Source organism: Centruroides vittatus, unplaced genomic scaffold (assembly GCF_030686945.1).
Source record: "Centruroides vittatus isolate TY-2023 unplaced genomic scaffold, ASM3068694v2 contig_2818, whole genome shotgun sequence".
Lineage (NCBI taxonomy): Eukaryota > Metazoa > Arthropoda > Arachnida > Scorpiones > Buthidae > Centruroides > Centruroides vittatus.
Genome location: NW_027121792.1, coordinates 1,294,963 through 1,322,073, shown reverse-complemented (window position 1 = coordinate 1,322,073; position 27,111 = coordinate 1,294,963). Strand labels below are relative to the sequence as shown.

Here is a 27,111-nt window from a genome sequence, read left to right as displayed (position 1 = left end):
TCCTGGAGTAATAGATAAATATTAAAGTCTTTAAAATAGTCCTAACAAATAATACCATTATATTGAATTTTATTATAATAGATATTGTTTTGATTTAACAAAAAGAATAAACAACAACTAATTTTGAATATATCTGCATTGTGGAATAACAAATATGTTTACATCACATGTAGACAAGTATCAAATTTGACAATAGATTCATCACTGTCAAATACACTATGAATTGTTAAACTGCAACAGAACATTGTTCAACAATCTTCAGCATACCTCAGTAGAACTACGTCTAATGAAAGTGGTCTATAAACTAGCCTTTATGAGCCACCCATTAATTTCATGTACAGTTTTTGAGTCACCTTTGATCCCTTCCCTTTAATTGTGTGTACAACAATTTATATTTATTTTTGAATATTTAACATTGCTTTTAAAAAATGTATTCTAATGTTCCTAAATTATGTTCTTTTCTTTGCCTGAAGATGACATTGATAAAATGTTGAAAGAGTTTGTGGTGATCATATAATAAACACTGTTTAATGCCAACAGTGGTTATCTTGTTCTTTAATCAAATAATATTTTTGTGTGGTGAACTAATCATTCTTTTATGTGTACAAAAGTTCATGAACTCCTGGAAAAAAATGACTTAAAGAAGTTCTGCAAATACTTTAACTGACAATTTATTCACATGGCTAGTAAATAGGCTTATAAGAACAAATTTACATGCCACTAATATCACTGAAGAAAATCCAGGTGAACAATGTCTTACCTCACCCTTTTCATTATATACAATGATGTCTAAGTATATTAAACAACACAAAACCTGATATATATATTATTATAATTATTTAATAAATTATTTAAAAATTATAATTATTAATTTAGATAAGAGATGACACCAAACATCTACCTCTAGTTGAAAATTACTTAGTATTAATTATTAAAATTAGCATATTTATAGCCCAAATATTTAAGACAATTGTTTGGCTAGGTACAATGATGTATTTTTTGTAATTCCTTCCTCTCCTAAAACTGTACATTTAATTAATGGATAGTCCTTAAAAAGAAGAAAATCTCTTATTAATGTAGAAAAGATTTACTTTTTTAGAATGAATATGTTAAAATGTATAAAACATTATTTTAAAAACTAAAATTATAGATTCTTATTGTTTGTTTTCTGTTTAGAAAACAAACAACAAGAATTTATTTTCACAAATAATTTTGATGTTGTTGAAACTAAAATTGACAGGAAGCACCACCATACAATACTTCAAAATATTTGTTTGTCAGCTGAAAATATACAAAAATTCAAAATAAGTGTATAAAAAATAATTCAAAGATATCAAAGTGTTGCATACAAAAGAGCAAGTTGTCTAACAGCTGAATGTCTAGAAGTCAAGAACTACCTATATTCTAATGTAAACTTTTTTTTTTCATGTGTGAGAAATATAAAATTATATAGAATTTTTCTAGAACATTACACTTTTCTTGGAAATTCCAAAAAGGCATCTTACAGACCCAACTGATGGCAAAATCATAGATACTGGCATCCTGTTTTAAGATGCCTAAACAATATACAGTAATCTTTTGAGAATAATTGTGAAAAATTTCATGGGAAAAGATAAAATAAAGTTATACTAATAAAGCCAACTACTACTGCCTTATGCCATTAGGCTATATAATGACTACATTAATAATAAATTACTAAATAATTTGACCCTAGAGGGAGGCATTAGGTGCCATCTCATAGTAAATTTAATGTAGCTGTTTAAATAGCCCAATGGCATATGGCAGTAGTTGGCTTTATTATAATGTATCAGGTTTTTGGAGAGTTGTTTGTTTATAAGGTATACTAATTTTGGAGTTGCATCTATATCATATGATACTAGCATATTTGTTAAAATTACAATTAAAGAATTAAAAGAAAATATTTTAAAATTTCACTTAACATATTAGATGAAGTTGTATCTAAATATTCCAAAAAATTTGTCTGAATGTTATAATGTCAAACTAAAATATGAAATAAATATTAATGTATGAATTCTCAAGAACACTGCGAGGACAGGGAGTCAAACAAAGGCTGGATTTTTCCGGTTAATGTTACCTATGGTTCCAAAATGGCGGCTCGTCTCTGATTCCAGCAAATAGAAGAAGGGAAACAGTGGGAATGCACATTCTAACCTAACCTAACCTATTCTAATAAATTACCATAATTATTACCAACAAAATTATTAGAATAGGTTAGGTTAGGTTAGAATGTGCGTCCCCACTGTTTCCTTGCTGGAATCAGACAAGTCGCCATCTTGGAACCAGAGGTAACATTAACCCTTTTTCCATTAAATTTTGCATATAAATTAACTCAAATTAATGAATTTAGATGTATTATTCTATTAATAGCAAAATACAAAATTTTTTCTTACTTAATTTAAATTTTTAATGAATAATGATAAAAATTTACTTTGTGAAAAACTAGATTGCATTATGACACTCCTAATTAGAAAAATTATTGTTTATTCCTTCCTACTATATAAAAATTAATTTTCTTTCAGATGTTAATATAGTCAATATACAAATGATCAAAATCATTTTTAAAAAAATGATTATGTAATATAATTAAAAATAATGTAAGAAATAAAAAAATCAAATTTATATTCTAAAAACACAAAGAAATAATTATACAGTTATTCCTTTGTCTTTCTAAAATAATTAAACAATAAACATAAATTTATGTCTATTCAAAGATTTTTAAACATAATAAATTTATGTCTGAAAGATTTTTAACTGTCTGAAGAATTTGTAAATTATACAGGGTGATTCAGGAAGATGTACAGTACTACCATTTGTAGAACTTATTTCAGATGTCATTTTGACCATAAACTTATCTTATAAACTCGGGTCCAAATTCTCAATAGTTGCAGAGTAATTTATTGTGGACAGCACCAGATCCATCTCCATTAATTACTGTGTGTGAGGATGGATAAAAGATATTGTGTACCAGACAAAAGCACAAACATGAGGAGTTACTTGTGCTTATTATGCAGGCCATTATGCTAATCAAAGATAGTCATATGGAGCTATGCAGAGTGGCACACAGAGCTCATAAGCATGCAGCCAAACATGTTGAAACAGACTGAAACATTTTTGAAAATCTTTTGTAAACTCTTAAGTTTGTAAACATTGATGCAAAATGGATTTGTAACAACTTTTATTTTCATTGTTATTTACAACAGTCTATTACAGAAAAATGCATTTTATTTTCAACTTTCAAATTAGTCAGGATTATGCATTGTTCACAGTGAATTATTACTCCATAACTACAGAGAATGTGACCCAAGTTTATAGTATATGTTTGACTCAAAATGACCTCTGAAATAAGTTCTGTAAGTAGCAATACATCTGAATGAATCATATTCTTAATTTTTATGTTTATTTCTTAAAGCATACCATATAAGTAATACTTCACTTTGTGGCCATCTTGCTTACATGGCCATCTGACATTCTCCTGCAAAACTGTGTAAGGTTTAATATAAACCAAACTCAACAATGGTAGCTACTTCATTTAAGTGGCCAAAAAAGTTTAGGAGTGCCCTAAAGTAACATTTATCCCTGTTTACATAAACAGGAAAATCCTGCATTCCTAAATGCAATGAATTGTTTAAAATGCATTAAACAGAATGAAGCTTAGTTGCTATAGTTTTGGAACAGTTTACTGAGATTCCTTCAACAGATAATGTTCAAATAAAATAAATCTTCACTTCCATTCTACAAATTAAATTTTCCTCTTAAATTAAAGGAAGGAAGACAATTATGTATTTGTTCAATAATTTTATACAAAATTAATTGTATTTTCTAAAAACATTACTCAATAAATCAGTGCATCTATGTTACTGATAGATCACTTGCAACAATCAATGAAGATGAAGATAAATAATTTACTCTTTCTAGCTGAAACTTTCGTATAAATAGATAAACTAAACTGACCTTTTCGCATATTTCCAGCAATTTCTATATAATCATAAAGAAAACACTTTCAGCCTCATTCAGAGACCAGTGTCAGGCTTTTTATCAAAGATTTTATAGCCAAACTTTTCAATATAGCCAGAATTTATAGCCAAACTTTTCAATTTGGAACCATAGGTTCAAATTGAAAAGTTATACAATAACACAGAAGTTGCACATCTACTCAAGCAATCCTATACAGTTGTTAAGAATATACTAGAATGTTAATACATATGCTGTCATTTCACAAATATACAATATGCTAGACAAAACTGAATCTTAGATTAGAATGAAGGATTCTCAGCCTTTCCAAGTGTTATTTTCCAGTAACATAATAAAAGGATTGAAACAGCAAAATTTAAAGCAAAAAATTTTTTTTTGTTTCACAAATCAACGGTGTGAAAAGTCAATGGAGAAAATTGCATATTCAAATAGTTGCATCCAGTTTGTACCACCCAGATTAACAAGAAAGAAAATCTTAATTACAGAAAACCCAATGTTGCAACATAAAATTGCCACAAAGTGTAAGTTGACTCTTAAATCAATGCAAAATATTTTATACAAAGATCTGAACTTGGTGATCAACAAGTAAAGAAAAATTCTTAAGCTTAAGTCAAAGTACAAGTAGGCCCACAAAACTACACGAAAACTGTACAAAAGCCAATTGGCTGAATGGAGGAATATGTATGTAGTTACTGTTTATGAGACCTTGCTATACTGAGCTACCAAATAGGAACTGCTTCTTCTCTTCACTGTTTCACAAATATAAAGATCAATGCATAATAGACACTGTTCTCCTGCTTGGTGAGGTCCACAAAAATTTCTTCCATTACAAGAAAGCATCTACACATACTGTTACAATAACACAGGCACACACAAAATCTGTACATAATGAATTCAGTATTATGTTCATTAATATTATTAAGGTCTCAAATACAAATCTAACAGACTTTTTTGGCTTTGGCCACCTTAAGCAGCAACAGTTTCTAAGTAGAGCCCAGATGATGGGCTCTACTTAGAAACTGTTGCTGCTTAAGGTCTATGGAAAATAGTGAAATGAATATAGAGTGAGATATCACCAAATACATACCAAAGTGTTTAACAGGCATAGAAACAATAACTTTACAATGTCAGGAAAAAAAATGGTGAGCATACTGAAGAAGTGAAAACAATGTTTTCAAAAAAGTTGTGTATGTAATCACTCAAAGGATAGTAAGTCAAATAAAAGTATACAGCCTCTGTAGACAATGTCGCCATAGATCTCAGATATTAAAAGTTTATATATTTAATGTAAAAATCTAGAATTTCTGTAAACTCTTTCAGACTAAATTTCATTCTTATAGAATGTAAAATTGAATTATAATATATTTATTTTAATATGATTTATGTTTCAACATACAGAAATTAGATAAAAGACTAACCAGAAAACTACTGCTTGTGCTTTCATGTGTTTTCACTGCTTGTGCTTGTGCAAAACAAGTTCTTCCCTTCTGAAAAGTAGATATATGTCAGCTCTATGAGAATAGTCATATATTTCAATCCCAGTAAAAATATACGACAAATAAAGTTGTATAAAAGTCCCTAAATGATTATTAATAGTGAAGTTGAGGCCAAAGTTTTAAATGCAAAAATGTATACGTTGGACGTTCAACGCCGCTTTCCTGTAAGCCTAGAAGTTTGACAATGGCGTTTGGAATGTCGAGCATGATTCCACTGACTTTCCAAACACCATTGTCAAACTTCTAGGCTTACAGGAAAGTAGCGCTGAACATCCAATGTACATATTTTCGCATTTAAAACTTCAGCCTCAACCTCGCTAATATCATTATATATAGCAAAATTATGTTTTTATTATATTAAATAAATATAGCATTAAACTTTCTTTTTTAAACTTTTTCTGTCTTGCAGGCATTAAAAGAGGCATTAATCTTTCTTTTTTTCATATTCTTTTTTATTTGTAACTTATGATTTATTAATCATAAAACTTAAATTACTGATCTCTTATTAATGGAAACTATAATAATAAATTATCTTAAAATTGAGTTAATTAATTCCGAGTTTTAAAAACTATTTAATTCTTAATACTGTATGTTATTCGTTTTAAGAAGCCCATTTTTAATATTGATTAAATGTTTTTCAAGGCAAATGTCTCATCTTCAGATTTAAAGTCTAAATACAATTCACAACTGTCACTTCAAACAATGTTTGAACTATAAATAGAACAGAATTGCTAAACAATTTAAATTCAAAATCTTCAGAATTTATGGGGTTGTTAATAGACAAGAATCTGAATGTTAGAAGAACAAGAGACGACACTCAAGAAAAGAAAAGAAAAGAAAAAAAAAAGTAAATCAGTGGTTCCCAAACATTTTTAATTCTTGGCACCCTTGCTAAATTCAGTTTTTCCCAAGGTGCCCTAATGTCAAATTCTAACAAGTACAATTTGCGAAATAGTGAAATAGCCAATATCTTTTTAATTAAAGAGTTAGGACGTTAAATAAAAAATAAATAAAACATGTATTTAAAATTAAAACATGTAATTGAACAAATTCAATTAACTATAATTAGTGGAATGAATGAGCCTGCTGATCACTGCACATTTTCTCAAACCTTGAAATCAAACTGGACATAGCCACCCTCATTTCCTTCTTCACATTAATTTTCATGCAATGTTTAGTTTTTATCACAGCGACAAACTCAGCTTTGCACAAATAAGATACCGCAAATGAAATTAAGATTCTCCAAGCTGTACTACTCAGAAGGATATTCATCTTTTACTGATATCCAAAGTTCAGTTAATTCCATGCTGCTAAATTTTGTTTTCAACGTATTGCCACAAGACAACCCAATAAGATTCTCTTCTTCTGTAGCAGTAAATTCAGATGGAGCATTGGCATTAAATTGATCTTGAATCCATACAAATTTATCGATATCATTTTGAAAATATATCTCAAACTAGGTGATAAGCTGTGATAAGTGTTCTTCAAAAATAGAGTTCATACCTCGAGAGAAATCAACTCCATTGGAAGTCAAATACTGTTGCAAAAGGGGAAACATCCTTTCCTCTGTCTTCATTTATTTTTCTTTTCCATAGTTTTAATTTTTTTTATAAAAACTGAAATTTTCTCAATCGATTTTAAAAGGTAAATGTTGCTTCCAGTGGTGATATTCGAAATAGTTAACAAAGGATTTGCTAGCAGAAAATTTTTCCCTGACAATCACCGACAAACAAAATGGAAGTTTTGGCTAGAAATAAATACAATACCTTTTCTTGCGATATATCTAATAATCAGTGGCGTATTTGGAACATAACGAGCCTTGGACAAAGACCAGGTAACAATAGTATATTAGTGCTGTCGACCCTTTTTTTTTTTGGCAAAGAAATTTTTCACCCCGAATGGCACTGCTGATAATAGACAGATGTCATCATCTCTCAAAATATAATACCCTTTTTATTTCGCTGTCCATAGCCCGACACGTCTTCCACAGCCATCTTGTATTATCTTGCGCATGTGAGATTGTGGGATCTCTCTTATAACTGGATCTAGTTTCAAGAACTCTCTTGAATCGATCGCAATTAAACCTCGTTTCGGTTGAGATTGAAACGGTCAAGAGAGATCACACCAAGACATAGTCCCCAACCTTGCTCACAATCTAGATTGAAATGCTCGGTGTGAACAGGGTATAAGGCTCTAGTTTAGTAGTATTACAGAGTATAATACGTATATTTTAATATATTTTTTAAAGAAAACAAAACCACTGAGAAATGTTTTGTGTGTTTAACAAGCTTTGGAAAACTGAAAATTTTAACAACGGGTTCAGCCAAACCTGTGCGAACCCGGCGAATATCACCACTGGTTGCTTTCCTGCAGGGAGAGATTCAGAGCATTCAGCTTTTCAAAAATATTGCATAAGTTTGCTAATTTTACCAAAAAATCTTCAATCACAAAATTTTTGGCATAGTTGTGGTATACCTCTTTAACAATAATATAAATTTCCTGTTGCAGTTCAAAACGTACAACAAAACATTATGGTGGTAATGTCTTGTATTTTCTCAAAGTGCTGTAGTACAGCAAAGACGTGTGCTCGGATCTCACATCCTCACATAGTTTTTGAAAAACTTGCCTTCAATGGCCATTTTTATAAAGTTTACTGCATGTACTATATATTCTGGTTCAATGCAGGACTCAGATATTTTAATGCAAGTGCTTCCACCTGAATAACTCAATGGGTGCACAGTGCATCACGGTCTTTGCTTCGAGAAAGTGCTTACAATCCTCCATAACATCTGGACATAGAACGAGCACCATCAGTAAAGATACTAATGCATTTGATCCTCTCCAAATCATTTTCGGAAATAAAAATATCAAGGATCTTGAACAAGTCGTGAGCAGTGATACTTTTACAGAAGAGAAAATCTTCTATAATGTTTTATTATCTATAAACTGTACATAGCAAATCAAGTGAGCATCATTATTGTTATCTGTGTTCTCATCCAGCTGCAACTCAAATTCCTTCCTATTTTTTCAATAATTGAACATTGGCGGTTCTTTGCTATGTGCAGTATTCTGCGACTGATAGTGTTATTGGACAAAGGCACTTTTGAAAGCTGCTACCCAGCAGACCCACCGATCACAATGTGCACCATATCTACAGCAGCCAGTAGAATGAGTTTTTCTGCAATGGTATGAGGCTTTTTGCATTTTAGTTTCTATTTGCCATCTTTATTACCGAGTTAATGATTTGCATCAGGTCTGCTAGATGTCGCATCTTATCACATTGAATTGAAAGTGGAAATAAAATTATGAAAATTTTATAATATTTCATGATGCCCCTGTGAGGAAGACGTGGCTCCCTAGGGTGCTGTGGCACACACTGTGGGAACTGCTGGAGTAGATAAAAAAGACGAAATTGATTAAAAAAAATAAAGCATTGTGAGAAGAACAAAATTTGAGTTTTTTTCAGAATCAAATACTGATATTCTGCTGTGTGTGTATTCTTCCATTTTATGTTTCTGATTAATATATTTATTTGCTTCAAGAAAAAAAGAATTTTTTTGTGTGTTGGAATTTGAGAAATTGGAAGAGAGAGCTCATCAAAAGGCAATAGTAAAATCTAACACTGAGAACTATTTGAAATATATTTAGGATCTAAATTTAAATTTTAACTTCATAAAAATTTAAAAATTATAATATATGTTAAAACCATTTTTTAAAATTTATTCAAACTGAATACAATATAATCATTACCAAAAACTGTATTGATTTTAAAAAAGTATATTGGTCTTTAAATCAATTAAATTGAAAATTTTAATTTAAATTTTAAAACTATACTTTTCTAATTTATCAAAAATCAATTTTGCTAACATATTTCCAGATTCAAATTTTCTATAGATATGTTGATTTTTGAATAAAATTGTGATTATTAAATACTCTTTTATTACATGATAATTCAAATTACTGAAATTTATTATGATCAGGAATTAAAGACATAGCTTTTAAATTCATTCTACATGATAAAATTTTAATACTTTAAATTAATGTTTTTTAATTACACATTCATTTTTGATTATTTTATACCATAAGGTGTTTACTTTAAAATGCCATAATTTTAATTCTTAATAACTTAAAAACTACATATTCTTTTTATTATAAATGGCTACATAATATTAATATGCAAACTTCAAAGTTTATTTCAGTATATGTTCAAAATGACTATCATATGTACTGTACCTTTGATATAGTGTATTTGAATCAATATGTTGTCAAAAATAAAATTGAGAATTTCTTTATTCACTAGATATGGCAGGTGATGGATTTCTCAAGTCCACTAGAGTATATGGAACAGATCCTGAAGGCCAGTTCTTTTAGGTGTCCACCACAAATAAAAATCACAAAGATTTAAAGGTTGGGACTTGGTGGTCACGAGAGTCTGCAATCATAAACTTCTGAAAAGTGATTCAAGACTATGTGGTTTTGTACATTGTGTACATCTGTTGTATTTATATACATCATTTTTATAATTCGTGTAAATATGCAAATTACGATGAATTCCTGGATTCCCAGGTGTTTACAGGCGTGTATACATACAACAGATATTTACCTGAGTAATGTTGTGAAAAATTTTAATACTGTGTCATTGATGTTGGATCCTCAAAGAAAAGGTCGACGTCAAATGTATATTGTATGTGTTTTTTATTATCACGTCGTTGGTTTTTAAAGTTGTTAACCATCTGTCTCTAGTTGGAATATAAAAAAGATTTGAACTGACGCAGAATTATTTGTATAGTCATTATTATTTTAATAAGTGAATTAATCCTTGGAATTTTACAATTTATGTAAATATACAAATATTATTTTAATTAATTAAGAATAAAATAAATGTTTAAAATAAATGATAAAGATTAAGATATGTTCCCGAAACATTCCTCACACAAGAACTTCCAGACCAGGTGGAATGCATCAGCATCCTTGTTATTAATGCACCTACCAAAACAACTCTTTAAATACTAATGTATCCAATATTAAAAACTCCAAACTACACCTTAATCCAGTAAAGTACAAAAATTTAATGCCAAACTTACATTTTCAACCTTTTTCAAAGGCCATCATCAGATTCTAAAGATGGAACATAAATTTGAATAGAAAACACAATTTAAACATAATTTGATAGATATATGTCATGACATGCACAGGTGTTAAAAAATAAATAAATTATTAAAACCTTTCATTAATCACACAGGTGACATCATCCATTGATTTTATTTTGTATATAAAATTTCAGGAATTGTAAATGAAGCCACCTTGGTTTGAGTAGCTTCCTGTCTTTTTGTTACTAACAGTAGCCATGTTTTTTCAAATAAAACATTTTCTCATTTCTTTAAAATATTAGAATTTGTTTACATGAGTTATATTACCGAAGTGACTAAACTTGTGAATTATTTTGTAAATGAAAGCATCTGAATTTTTGTGAAATAAATACATAGATTTGTGAATTTAAAAGTATTTTTTATATCATTTAGTGTGACATATGATTATAATTATAGTTTAAGTATTAATGTAATTTATTACTACTATTAAGTGTTTGTACTATATATGATATTACATGATAGATAAATAAATATCATTAGCTTAGGATATGCCAAATGCAGACAAATTATACAGCCTTTCAAAATAAATCAAATAAAATTATATCACTTTGATTTATCATGAAGCTTTTTCAATTTTGTAATTCCATTACAAATCTCTCAAAATATTTTCAATCAACACAAAAGGTAAAATCAGAAAAAAAGTTGTTACCTATGCAAAAGAACTCAAGACAAATCTACCAGAAAAATTGTGAAAAAAATGTAGAGAAAGAATATGTGGTGAGCATCTGTGAAATTTGTGTAAAATGCAATAAAAACAATAAAAACTACCATGTCATTTTCTGATCCAATTCAACAATAATAAAAATTTCTTTCTGTGATATATTAATTTTAACTGATTAAAAACATTGTACATATTGTATTTATATACCAACATATTAAAAGCAGACATAAATTTATTAAATGATAAAAATAAGTGACACCCATCCCCCCACAATTAAATACATTACTTTTATTAACTAACAGAAGGTTAAATACATAGTGAGTATTTACCTTTCCTTTAGAAAGGTACACACTCACTATGTGAATTAAATAAATAAGTAAATAATAATAAAATAAACAAAAATGCAAATTAACTAAATTTTAAAATATCAAGTAATTAAACAATAAAAGAAATTAAGAAAAACAAATATAGAAAAATTTCTGTACACAGTAAACAATTTGTATGCAGAGAATAATTTAAGAAAGGATGTTTATCATTTGCCAACTTGAGGCAAGGCTCTTCATGCATGTCACAAAGCTATTATGTCCCTGTGGTTGACTGCAATGCCTTTAATTATAGCTCTATATATTTCTAGTACTTCCAAACACTTAAGCTGAGAAGTAAGTGGGGTTTGGTGAAAAAGACAGGTTCTGTCAAAAAATACTTGAATGTCTAGGACCGACACAAAGGTGACCAATGCCATATTATTCAGATTTTTTATGATGGATTCCTTGTACTCTTTGATCCTCATAAGTAGTGATCTATGTATGGCACCAATGTATTCACAGTAATGATCTACCCTGTGGTCTTGTAACAGAATCAAGTACACACCAGAAAGTCTGGTTTGCAATAATCAAATATCTGCAAACCAGACTTTCCGGTTATCATCAGGTTAATAATTTAATCAATCAAATTATGTACAGTACTTTGGCATTAAAAAAACCATAAACCTGCCATGGTGCTAAATTATTTAATTTAATTTTTGAATTAAATTAAATAATTTAGAAAAATCTGAATTTAGCAGTTCGATACAATACAAAACAGGAATTGAAGCCAAATCAATCCACAATTACTTATCACAATTGTAAATTAACTGCTTGCCTTTGTGCCAAGTTATGTAATGTGAATACTTAACCTACTGATAACTCAAAAGTATAACTTTTTAAATATTTAGATAATGATGATAACACATTTAAAAATAATTATAAACTTTAAATTACAAAATAATATTTAACATGCAAAAATTATTTCAAATATGAAATAGTCTGATTAAACAGATTGTGCTGAATAAATAAATACAATTCAGATATAATTTTTGGCTTTTCTGTAGAAGTCATTCTTATTCTATGATAAAGTAATTTTATAAAGTATCTTTATTCATGAAAAATTTATTTGAAAATATAAAATATTACTATGATGTAATCCTAATAATTCAAAATTTTCCTTTTATTCAAAATCTAGATTTTGGGATTTTGCCAAAGTTTTACAAATATCCATACTAAAATAAAAGTAATATTTAATTCATTTACATATCTATCTTTACTTATTCATTTAAAATTAAGTTTACTTTTTGGTATGGCAGAAAATTAAAGCATGTACAATTATAAAATGCATTTAATTTTTTAATGTTTATAATTTTAATTATTATAATCATTATATTTAAAAGAAAATTATAGAGAATAAATAATTGATAAAATTAATTTTGATTTCTGTCAAATTTCAAGGATTTACAATTAATATTTTTTATATAAGTATGTTACTAATTATATTTTGTTTCAATATTATAATTTCAATATATTTACTAAGTAAGTTATACTATTACAGTACAGTACTAAAATAATTACAGGCATCCCTTGTTTAACAGTTTTGCTTAATGTGAGATTTGATTAACACATGAAATTTGTTGTGGCAATTCCTTTATATACACAGCAGAAGTTTTAATTAATGCAGCTTTACCAGCTGTAACAGATACTGTATTTGATTAATGCAATTTTGATATACACGGTTGCATTGAGGGATTAATTAACCATGTTAATCAAGGGATACCTGTAGGAGTAGACAACTCTCACAAGAACAGTTACAAAATTTATTAAATTAATTAATGAAATACAAAAATTAAAATTTATTAACCTTTTTAAATACAAAACAATTGAATGTACAGAACAAAAAAATGAAGTTTGTACTCCATAAAGTTCTAGAATAAAATGGTTTTAGAAGCACTACTTTTCAAATAGCTTTTTAGAGAATTTTCATGGTTTTCTCCTATCAGACCAAAGGCCTAGCTAACAAAAATCCACTTTGCAGCAATACATAAAATAGTCAAATTAGTTATCGTTACGATAACGAAGACGGCCTACGTCTGAAACTAGAGCAAAAAAGTTCAGTGGAGGTACTGTACACTTCTTAGACATCAATATCACTTTTAAGAGAGGGCATCTATCCACTAAAGTGTATACTAAACCCACACATAGCCCACTCTACATCCCGCCACAGTCAAATGATCCATTTCGTTATAAATTGGCAGCCTTTCGCACCTTAGTCAGGAGGGCTTTTACTTATTGCGATAACGTTATGGACAGGGTTAACGAGATCGACAGGATCATGCGAATAGCAGAGAGCTTGGGGTACAGAAGAAGCGTAATTAATGGTATCGTGAGGAAGTTTGAAAAGAATGACACAAGAATCTCTAAACAGTTTAAAGACCTAGTGGATATACCAAGTTTACTTTCAACAAAAATGTACGGGGCATTATGAAGGAGATAGCGGACATTAAAAAATCAACATTGATCTTCAAACGAGCCCCGAACCTCTACAAAATTCTGAGAACTGATAAAGGGAAGATTAAGAAAGAGGATAGAGCTGAGGTCTATAGGATCCCTTATGAAAATCAGCAATTAGGACTAAAACACGAGTATATAGGGGTTACAACAAGGAACCTAGGTGTAAGAATCAAAGAGCATAAATATGATGTAAGGAAAAGTTCTAACGTAACTGTTCTGGCCCAGATGGCCCAGGCTGAAGGATCCGTCGTTGGATGGGAAGAGGCGGAAATCGTCAAACAAATATATTCTCCAACTTTAGCAAAGACGGCGGAAAAAATAGAAATTTACAAGAGTAGACTCGAGAATAGATGCATTAACGCCAGGGACGCTGAGGGATTACCGTCAGCTTGGAAATTTGCAATTAAGAGACTTACAAATGGCTCATGATTTGCGATGTGTTTCGTATTTGGAGAACCTTAATATTTTATTATCTGTTAAATGATTTTTAGCGTGTACTAATAACTTTAATATTGTTATGTGTTTGTTAATTTACATTTGGGTATTTTTTGCGCTTTAATTCTAATTTTAATTAGTTGCTCCGTTGTCGGGTTTTTTGAATTTAAATATTTTGTGTTCCATTCTTTGGAATTATTTTTGTTCGTCAGTTTAAACCTGAAGATGATCTATGGAATAGATCGAAAACGTTTGTTTTCTTAATTAAAAATTCCCTCAGCAACTTATAAGGTGGTGGTTATTGGAGTTTATGTTTTTTGCTGAGTACGTTTATGTTCGATAATTTCTGTAGCTTTTTTCTGTAGTAGATAAATTCTAGTAATTCAAATTTAACAAAATAATAGTCAATCAGCAATCTAATATTTTAATGTAACTAAGCAAGTTTCAGAGGATTGAGAAGAATGGGGGTAGTAGATGCATTAGTTAAGAAATATCGCTACAGTACTCACACAAGGACTGATAAAGGGGCAAATGAGTGCTTTAAAGTAATAAACTATAATAGATACTTAAGGGATGTTTAAAGAAAGATATTGATGGCTACAAGGAATAAGTTGTATTATAGCAGAAACCCAATGTTATTTAGGCTGCTCTGTAATGACAAGGGCAATTGCAGATCCTTGTATGTCACTGGGCATATACAATGTACTGTACCTGTCAGAGATAATAGGGCCTACCAAAACCTTGAATATGTCAGAACACAAAACATTTGTTAATGTGTAGAACTGTGGAATACCAGCATGATATGAGGAAACATACTTTATCTACATTTATAGTTATCTTTGCATTGAAAGTCAGAGATAAAATGAATTGAGATGATACAAGTGTGGTGAAACTGGTCAAAAGACATCATTTCCTCAAACATTGCTTACAAATGTACAGATCAATGAATAAAGAAAGTTCCTCAAACTTCTACATGCAAAGAACACCAGGATGAAATCAATCACGTACCTGGAACCTGTTACTGGTGTGGGTGATACAACAGATAAATATATTGCAAATGTTTTCGAGCAACAAGTCTTTATACCCCTCAGTGGAGCTCCCTCCAGCTTTTTGCACTTTCAGGAACTTTCTCTTCGGTATTGTTGGAGATCACACCTTGCACCAACAGATACTAGAGATGGCCCACCTGATATGCTATAATTCGTTTTTTCTGTTCAATGGAACTGTTTACACGCAAAAAAGGGGGATCCCCATGCGGAGCCCTGGAGACTTATGCGAAATGGTCATCAGACAGTTGGAGCACAAGATCCTGCCACGGTTTCTTCCAAACATTATTTTATATAAAAGGTACAGTACATAGACATCATCATTGTCATCATCCTATGAAAAAATGTACTGGACCTGACAGCATTTGTGGAATCGATTAATAACAATCCATATGGCTTAACCATAGAGATTGAACAGGTTAACAGCAAGGAGGTCCACTTCTTAGACCTAAGCATCAAAGTCAAAGGGTCGACAGTCCACACCTCAGCCTACTTAAACCAAGTACGGCCTCCCTTTACATCTTGGTAGGGTCATGTGACCTATTCCAGTACAAGACCACCGCATTTAACACTTTAATCAGGAGGGCATTTTGACATTCCTCCACTCTGCAAGAGTGGAGGAATGCCAAAATGCCCTCCTAATATAAGATAATTCAATGGCTAGAGCTGCAAGCTCTAGCCACCGAATTATCTTATATTAAATGCATAGCAACCAACCACGGGTACCCTAATCTGATCCACAGGTTGATTAATTGTTACCACCGCTCCGTACGTGTGTCCGCCATCCACACCCGCAGTGACAACCAACTGGAAGATGAAACATGTGTCCCCATCACATTTAATCCATACATTAAATTGTTATATATAGAGATCACCAACAAACGCCACTTTTGGATCATGTACAGGAGATGTCCAACCATCCTGGACATCCTCCACAACAGGAAAGACTCTCCCAATCAGAACAGACTCCCAGGCATTTACTCAATCCCTCTTAAGGACCACAGGTGTGATAGGGACCTTATTTACATCGGTTCCATCAAACGCTCGTTGGAAGTTAGAATACGTGAACACACTGCAGACGTTTAGCATGGGAGGAATACTACGGCTCTTGCTGTTTACGCAAATGTCAACTAAGCGAGGATCATCATCACTTCCATCATTTGTTTTTGTATCGCCTGAGAAAGAACTATTATTGTTTGAAAACGTTTGCGATATATTTATCTGTCTTATCACCCACACCAGTAACAGGTTACAGGTACGTGATTGAAAGTTCCGTAAATTTTAAAGACCAGAGTATAATTTTTTGAGAGTGGAAGATATGGTATGAGAGTTCCAGCAAATAGGAGAAGTTTTTCTGATATAATGTATAAATTTTATGTAATCTTTTTCAACCAATCTTTTCTACTAATTTTTGTTTTATATAGTAGTTCTTGTACATTGATAACTATAAACTATAATAACTGTTACTTCACAAAACAAGTTTAGGCAAAACAAAAAGCTCTCTAATTAAACTAATTTAATTTAAGCACAAAAATGTTTTTGTGCCTAAACTAAATTTTAAAAAAAATTTAGTTTAATTGTTAATAAGCTAAATTGTTTTAATAAAATTAAAAAAAAAACAATATTCTAATTATATTTATTAGTTAAACTAATAAAATTCTATTGTTTTCAAAAAAGGAAAAAGTTAATGTTATCAAATATTTATTTTAATTTTCTTCCATATTGAAGAAGTAATTATATTACTTTCAGAAATTTTATTTATTAATTCAAGTGTCATGCTTGAATTAGAATCTTTACAGACTAAAACAAAAAAACAACTAACTTCATATTAATAAATTCTAAACAAACCAACAATTTATAGATTAATGTTACAACATAACAGAAATAATTTGAAAGTTATATAACATTTTTAAAAAATATTGAAATTTATTTTGATTGAAGACCAAAAATTATACCTTAAAAGACTATGTACAGTACCGGTACATTAATTCAAACATTATAATAATTAGAAATACATTCTTAAGCTTTAATCTCGATTTTTCAGAAAAATTAAATAATTAAAAGTTTAAAATAAATAATTTTTATTATAAAAAAAAATAATTTATGCAATTATTACTTTATTCCCTAATATTCGCTAATAAAATTTGAGTACTTATAAAATTTTAAAAATAACTTAAATATTTTAATTTGAGTTCAACATTCAAGTAAAATCTGTATTATTACTTTTAAGTTCTTACATTTTAAGAAAGAATAAATACAAAGTAAAAATATTAATCCTTCTTCATTAAAATTTTAAATATCTTCAAAAATTATAACATCATGTAAAATAATTCTGTATGTGTGTAATTCTTAATATAAATCTAAATATTTATTATATGCTTTGTATAATTTATAGATATACAAATATATATGGTTTATAATATACAGTACCAGATCAAATATCTGGCAAAATCTTGGAACCAGAAATAATCTGGTTTTCTTGGTTTTCTAGTTTTCTAGACAAGGGCTAAATATATACTTAAAATATACAATAAATTATAAAGAATATAGAATGAAACTGTATTTAACACAGTTTATGTCAACAGTCATATTGAAACTACTGTCATGCAATGCATATGCCATGGAAACCAAAACAAAGTGACCATGTGACAAAATACAGCTGTACTACAGTCCACCAAATTCAAAAATATCCAGTTTTCTGATAATTCCAGATTTCTGGAAGTTTGATATATGGTCAAATACTGTATATATTCTTTATTTATTCATTTATTTTGTAGAAACACACTAGAAAAAGAAAATTTAATTTAAAAAAAATGAAAACATTTTAAGACTGAAAATTCTAAAAAGTTTACTATAAATATTCATTATCTTACACTTTGACATTAATAAAATAAACGTGTTAAAATACTTTTATTACTAAATATTTTCGATTATTTTTGTTTAAAAATAATAATTCTTAAAATTCTTCATTTGGCAATATTTATTTTTGAAATATGTAAATATATTATATTCCAATAGATTCTTTGATTCATAACAGTTTTACTTTAAAATTAGCCATATAAAACTGATTATTTTATAGCATTTGTTCAAATAAAATCTGTCTCTAAAGTAATGTAAAATATTATTATAACAAAAACATTCTACTATCCAATTTCGGTAAATTTCCCTTACATGTACAGAGTAATTTATTAGTTTTTTTTTACTTTCAATATAATTTTATTCTAATTAAAAATTTTTTTTATTAGAAAGTTTTTCAATTTTATTTTCTTTAACTAACTTACTTAAACATTAAAGAGTTATTTAATTTTGTGCATTGTGATCTAACAAACTTCAATAGTTTTTAATAGTAATTACAACATTCATTAAAGATATTAAAGAATAAAACTCCTCAAATTAAGGAATTTAATTTTAATCAATTGTTTTAGTTAATAACCAAAGGAGTTATAAAATGAGATGTTATTGAAAATATTATTATAATCATATAATGAATTAGTAGAGAGTTATTAAATAAATAACAAAATTTATCAAAAATTGCATTATTTCCATTTCATATAATATGCATAGTTTTCTTACTCTCTGAGACTTTGCTACAAACAAAGAATAAATGTGTTAATTTGTTCTCCAAATTACAAACTGATAGCAACCTGTCAGTTTTCTAATTTAGAGTTAATAAATTTGGAATAAATAATGAGAACTTAGCTTTTCCTTGTCACCATCAACGGAAAACTAATGTTCCCAAAAAAGCAAACAAATTTGTTAAGTCAAAATCAAATGTAAAAAATTTTTTTAGTTAAAACAAATATTCATGTTACACAGAGTAAAAGAATCGTGTACTGTACATATAGAATCTGAGTATACCAAGAATGGAACTTTCATGTTAAAATTTTATGAGTCTAATCACAAAATAGACGGTACAGAAAACATATTACGATTTTAATTTTTCTTTTTCATTCACTTGTTTTCACTAACTAAAATAGACCATTTATGTTGGAGGTGGTTTCCTGAATGAAAAACTCCGGCAACAAGTTGCATAACTTTCCCAGCAAAAAGTTAAAATTTTATGTGGCATCATCTGTTACAGGATTTTATTTAAAAACTTTTTGTATTATTAATTATTATAAAATGGCAAAAGCTTAATTTTGAAAGTTGAAACAAGTTTTATAAAAAATTATAAATGTTAATAATGAGTAAAATCTTAATTAAGTCTTAGAACACTTGAGATATGACACATGACCTGCCATTTATCTCCTCACCCCCTTGACCTTTAACCACCAAAGTTTAGTAGCATCAATGTCTCTAATACACAAATCTCCCTGTGCAAAATTTCAGAAATTTTCAATAAAACACACTGAAGTTATTAAGCTTCAAAGTGGGTGAACAAACCTGTCCCCCCCACATATATAAACAACCATAAATACAGAATAACATCCCAAACATTTTTTTTTTTTTTTGCATTTCTCAGCATTTCAAGGATCCAAGTCCAAAAATGTAAAAATCTTGGGGGTGATTTTTTGACTGATTGCCATACTTTCTAGTATATTTATAATAGCCAGGATAGTAAAAACTATTACATAAGATTTATTAAATATATTAAAACTTGTTGGTTATATTCATATATCCTTTCTAAATCAAGTTCTAAGAGATATAAAGAAATATCCAATGTAATTTAAGATAAAATCTAATTCAAAATACCAATTTTTCTTATAAAGCCTTTTTTATCAGCAGATTTTAATTTTAAATATGCATCATACTTTAATGATAATGAGTCCATTAATATTTTTTGAATGTGTTTTAATATTGAGATCTTCATTTTCTATATGCCTAATTCAGTTTTAATAGAATAGTAAGAGACCAATCTGTCTAAATGGAATAATTTGCCATTAATTAAGATATCTCGGATTAATTTTTAAACTGAGGAATATTCCATAACTGAATCCGATAGTAGATTACCGATTCTATCATTGTGTTACGTTTTGATAAACCTATGTTTCTGCCGGCTCTAAATACATTTATGACTTCTTTGATTCTAGATCATAGCTTTTTGTTAAATCAAAATGAACTGACATCAATAAAGTAGATTAGAACTTTATTTACCCCATTTCAAGGTAATTGTTGTTTATAAAGTTTGTATTTCTCAAGTTAGAGCCATTACCAAAGATCATCGCTTCAGTTTTTCTTAAGGAATTTAATTTGAAAAGTTTAATTTTTATTATTATTAAGAGGTAAAAAAAAAAACACCATTTTATTCACTATATATTTTTAACCCATACTCTACATATAAATTTTATAGCAAAATTTAATTATAATAAAAAATCCGTAGAATTCAATTTCCAAAAGAAAAATTACACTTTATTTTAAATTCTAATTTTGTTTAGAATTTTAAAACATCTGGCAATGAGTTGCTTAACTTTCCTGGCAACATTTGGTGGTGACATCTGTTACTATATTTTATTAAAATGTAGTTTTTATATTTTTAATTATTATAAAGTGACAAAAAACTTAATTTTAAGGGTAGGGATAGGTTTTATAAAAAATTGTAAATGCTAATAACGAATAAAATCATCATTAAGTCAGACCCCTATTTGAGATATGACATGACCTCCTTTATCGCCTCATTCCCTCAATCTTTAACCACCAAAATTTAATAGCATCAATCCCCCTAATAAACAAACCTCCCTGTAAAATTTCAGAAATTTTTGACAAAATGCACAGGAGTTATTAAGCTTAAAGAGGGTGAACAAAATTATACCACACTCACATACACACAGATAAACTCCCAAATTTTTTTGCATTTTGCACAGTGGCATAGCAAACATAACTGGCGCCTGACACTTTATTGGCACCCCTCTCCCCCCTCCAGAAACACTTATAGTTTGTCTTGGAGACCATTTGGGTGCCCCTCTGCAAGTGGTGCCCGGTGCATGATACACCCCCTTGCACCCCCCTCACTATGCCACTGATTACTCCATCATATACATTACTACAGTTCAGTTACATGCATACATCATGATTAAATTCAACACTTGGTTATGTTTATCCAGCTTTGAGGTGAAGAGGATGGCGAGGGTAAAGCCAACCTCTTAAACATTATTAAAATACACTGTCATTATGTCCTCAAAGTTTCAGTCGTCTTTCATCTTGATTAGAAATGGATGAAATTTGACTTACAAGATTTGAGGATAATACAAAGAAAATTAAATAAAAGTGTTTAAAATTACTAATAAAAATAAATTATTAGATAAAATAAAAATATTTGAAAATATTTTCAACTAATAAAGATCAATAAAATAGCAAATGAATATTTACAGTTTTTAAAATTATAAATATTTATTTGATATTTTGTTGTCGAAAGAAAACAACTAACAATTTATTTCATAAAATATAGGACACTTAAAAATGTTTAAAATTCAAAGAAAAAAATAAAACAGAAAAATTTAGAATGCAAGATGCAATGCAGATATGAAAGAATAATGCAATTCATACCATCAACAAATGCAAATATGTGTCAAAGGAATACATACAGTTTAATTAAAAGAAATTAATATCAACAACCTATATAATATTCAATTATGTAATATCAACATGTCATAAAATAAACTATGTATTATACATACTAATAAAAATATTGGGTTGGATTTATTTTACTTTTAGTTTTAAGAATTAACTTTTTCTTAATATACTTTTGATCTTGATAGATGGAATAGCCCAAAATATTACTCTGAAATATGCTTAATACAGTTTTAAAAAATCTTGTTAACATAATTCAAAATTCTCTGCATCACAGCTAGTACTAAATTTCTTAAATTTTGTGTCACTAAATAATGTTCAACAATTATTTTTTCTATTACTAGTAATTTTCCTTGCAACATAATTGTTTAATTGGCATTTTTCATCTATCTTTGTTAATTTAAAAATTAGTGCAAGCATCCCTTATTTAACTTTCATCAATATTTCCTACTTTTACTGGCCTAAATATATCTATCTACTAAATATAATTTTAATGAATAAGAAAGATTTCTATCAAAGATATATATATATATAATAATTATTTAGTAATAAACATATAAATTTTTATAATAAATATTAATTTTTAAAACTTATAAAATTTGTTATAAATACTTCATTTCTCTACCATAGACAAAGATTAATTTATCATATACAATAAATTTTACATTTTAGGTTTAGATATTACAATATAATATTAATAAATTAAACTGAAAATTAAGACCATAATTAGTTTGTAACTCATTATAAAAATGTAACAAATTTATGATGAACAAAATTAAATTTTTAATGGACATTCTTCATAATCATCGTACAGAAATAAAATATTTCAACACATATAAATAAAAAAATATATCTTTTATTTAAGTTTTATTACGGTAGATTATTAACGAAATTTTTTAAATTGAGGGCTCTTCTAAAAATGTAGACAATAGTATAATACGCAGGACTGTGCAGAATAGTTAGCTAGCAGGGGCTACTTCAAATAAACTGCGGATGTTTATTACAGTATAGCGTGCTAAAAATAATTCATTTTATTCTATTAACCTATCTTTACTTTCTTTTATTATTCATAAATGTTTTACACGTTAATTATTCATGCGAAGTTTTAAAAACAGAAGTAATTTTCGATATTTTGAATAAAAGCATAACATAGTTCATTAAATAAGCAACTGCATAACTTTCCTGCTTCATTCTATTCAATTAAAAATAATAATAATCGATTGATTTTACGCTATAGGGCCAGACGTCATTTTGTCTAAGCTAAAAACTGTCTGGTCGATAAAACGTACTGTACTTCAATAAAATGTACTACCTCCCACGGAAGCGATAAGAGAAGAATTTTGTGTATTTTACCGAATAGCAAGATTTTAACACTTTTCAAGAAAAAGCAAGTGAAAGATGGATTAGTGATAAATGTAAGTCGTGATTCTGCGCAAAAGATACTATTACTTGCTACGGCCAATGACTCTTAAATCAGACACTTCATCAGTATAAGTTAAACATTCCTTGTTATCAAGTCGCACTTCTATACACGTCCGTATATTACGCACATATTTCATACTTGGTTATATCAAATCAATCTTTCATTGATTTTATCGGAAATAAATCAAGGATAGCTTAACACGGGGGAGGGCAATCATCACGAAGATAGATTATTCTTCCTCTTCCATTAACACACAGAAATCATATACCTGTGCATTATAAATCAAAGAAACTGGTCGATTACTCTAACACCAAGAATTGGCAGCCATCAGAGGTTACGCCTACGTTTGCACATTTACTATAAAAAAGACAACGAGAGACCAACATTGAAATTTACCTGCGCTTGTTCACCTTCGGTCACCATTCTACATCACTAGTGTGCACGAATTCTAATAAAAATGTAGAAAACTGCAAAACTTGCAGAAAGGATAGTCTACTGATGTGGCTAGTGAATAGGGATCCAAAACGAGACGTTAATATCGATTGGAGAGAAAACGCATGCTCTGTACAATAGATTGCGGATGTATTAGTTTGTTCTCATCAAGCGCTTCAATATCTAATTTTCATAAGTCCACCTGTTACAAAACAGTTTTACAGATATCTCAGTTAATAATATGTCTGTGTTAAATCAGTAACGGTAACGAGAAATAATTATATATTTCAATTGTAAGTGCCTGACTATCAATCAAATTAATATACTGTCGTAATTCAAAATAATTATAATGACTTTTCTGACTTGTAATATCACCTATAATATATTAACAGAATGATAAGGATAGATATTGTAACCTTTAAAAAGTTACCACATGTAAATTTGTTCTTTATCTAAAGAAAAAAAGAATATATGTTACGTGGTAAATTTCAACAACTTTATATTATGTTATGCAAGTAATTCGCTTAATTTTTATAATGAGAACCTACTTTCGAGTGTAAAATTAAACGAAACAAATGACGTAATAATTAATTTAATATAAACATAATAAGTAGTGCTTTATGTCAAGGTTACAAAAATCGTTCAGGCAGAAAAATATCTTGAATTTTTCCTAAATCTCCATGCAGAAAATTTATAAACTTTTCAAAATATATTATTTATTTCTTCTCTTCTTGCGAAATTTTACAAATTTCCTTGTTACGCTATGCGAAACACAACTGCCAAGGCGTTAAGAAAAATAAATATCGTAAGATTTAAGTAAATCCATTGTGATTTCCTGATGACCTGGCCTGTACTAGAATCAAGAAAACTCAGTGGAATATCCTGAAATTCGTTACCAAGCAACACCCCACAGCCCATTATTTGGTCGACTTCATTTTAACAATAAACTCGAGATCGGATATCACTTCATCATAAATAACACTATCTTCAAAATAAACGAAAGGTTGCTGCATGACTCGAGAAACAATTTTCTTTTTCAATGGTTTTACACTTATTTAATGAACATCATTACTATTTAAAAAAAAAAAAAAACAGAAAATTACATACATCACAGAGCATAAAATAGCTTTATAACACTCATTATTATTTTTTTCTTAGTACGATAATGATGTTGCATTTTATGTCAATGATAGTTTTCTTGTCTATTAACGGACCAATTATATATGATGATTTACAAAAATAATGAATAATTGATCACTTTTATAGTTGTATAATCTTTAAGAAGATTATTAAAACAAAATATTTTACAATGACTAACCTGAAAACATCCAAAAGAAATTTTGGCCAACATAATCCTCTTACCTTCTGTCAGAAATTTATTTCTACTTTTGTAAACTAAAAAGTATTTTGGTATATATATATATATATATAAACAGGAACCCATAACCCAGATGTGCTATTATATACAGAATAATAAAATCCGATGAAGCGTTTATATTATTTAAAAAAATGAATTCACATTGAGAAATATGTGAAAAATGTTCCTGTTTTATTCAACCGTGTTTCTTTCGTAAGTTAATGAAGCAAAAAAAATCTATTTTTTACAGTAATTAAATTCTTTCAGGGTTAAGATATAGTAAAGATAAGAAAACACATTGTATATGACCTTTAAAGTTTTTCTTTTTAATTTTTAATAACTATTCATTAAATCGTGAAAAATTTCAATTAATTTAGCTAGTTATACTTTCTATTTACGAACAGTGTATACGTAAAAATATACTTAATTGCATAATAAATTCAGAATGTCGTGTTAGAAAGAGCGCTTCTTTTACAAATGATATAATTTTATAAACAAGAATTGATAAGTCGACAAATGCAAAGAATGCGGATGATATCATGTAGTCGGAAGTACTCATAAATGACAATCATACCACAATTGGTTATGATTAAAATCAATCAAATTACAAATGATGACAACAAGAAATAAATATATTAAAACATTCAATTATTCAACTTATTTAAATCCTATAAATAATTCAATGAATCAGAATTCAAAAAATTTCATTTGCATTCTTTTAATCGAAAATGAAAACCTGTCATTTCATTCAATTGTCTCAATGTATACTGTACAGCTACCAATTATAAAGATCTCTTTTTATTTTTATTATTATTATATTTAATAAATTGTTTTTATAATAAGGTTTTATAAAATATTTCGCTCGTTATGTATAAATATTTACAATAATTTATTAATTCATCTACGAATATATCTAGAAAAATATCTGTGGAATGTAATCGTCGCTACTGATTAAAAATATAACTTTAGATAATTGGATGTTAAAGTCTAACAACTAAAATATTCTATGGAATTAATTTAATTTCGTGCAATGCAAGCGGATAACGAAAAAATTGCAGTAGAATGTGATGAATAAACTTACGGCCTATGCATACTTATTAGAATCGTTTTTAATATAGCACTTTTAATATAAATTTTAACGCTTCTTGTTTGGTTCTTTTCACTTGTAACAAATGTTCACTTCCATACAGTAATCTAATCATTATAACATTAGAAAATCACTAGGTATCGGCAATCATTTTCACTTTCAACAGTTTGTAAATTTACTTTTCCATTTTTAATAAAGCAAACATAATCTAGTTTCACTCAATATAAAATTCATCATCAGAAAATCTATTTGCAGTTTTTAAAAAAATGAGAACTAATCCTCTATTTGAATGGACGGCAATAAATTTCAGAATAGAGTAATGACTAATATAAGAATAAAATCTATATATATATATATAATGGAACCCACGTCGTCTGAGAGATGCTATTAAAATTTGTGACTAACAGCGTGGGCAGATGGGGCATTATAGAGACCTGTATAACAAGAACCTCCCACTTACACAAGTCGCTTAGTAAAAATTCTGTCAATCATAATATTAACGTCTGCATTTCATAAAATGTAAGGGCGTGGTAATCTAGATATGGGAAGGATGCAAATTCAAATAAACAATACAGAACCACAGATGAGTCATTTCAAGGTCGCGGTAATGAATTTTAAAATAATCCACGGATACGTGATGACGTTCCTTCTTCATACTTAAACATGATAAAAGTTATTAATATGATTACGTATTCTACAAGGTCA

At 28.6% G+C, this 27,111-nt stretch overlaps 1 protein-coding gene across 1 annotated transcript in view; it reads right to left on the bottom strand.

Moving 5' to 3' along the window:
• The window catches only part of LOC136972154 (ankyrin-2-like), a 286,434-nt gene that overhangs the window by 208,475 nt on the left and 50,848 nt on the right, over window positions 1-27,111 (bottom strand). The window contains 1 exon segment of the mRNA XM_067266710.1: window positions 5,412-5,480. Within this exon segment, the coding sequence (XP_067122811.1) occupies window positions 5,412-5,480 (69 nt within the window).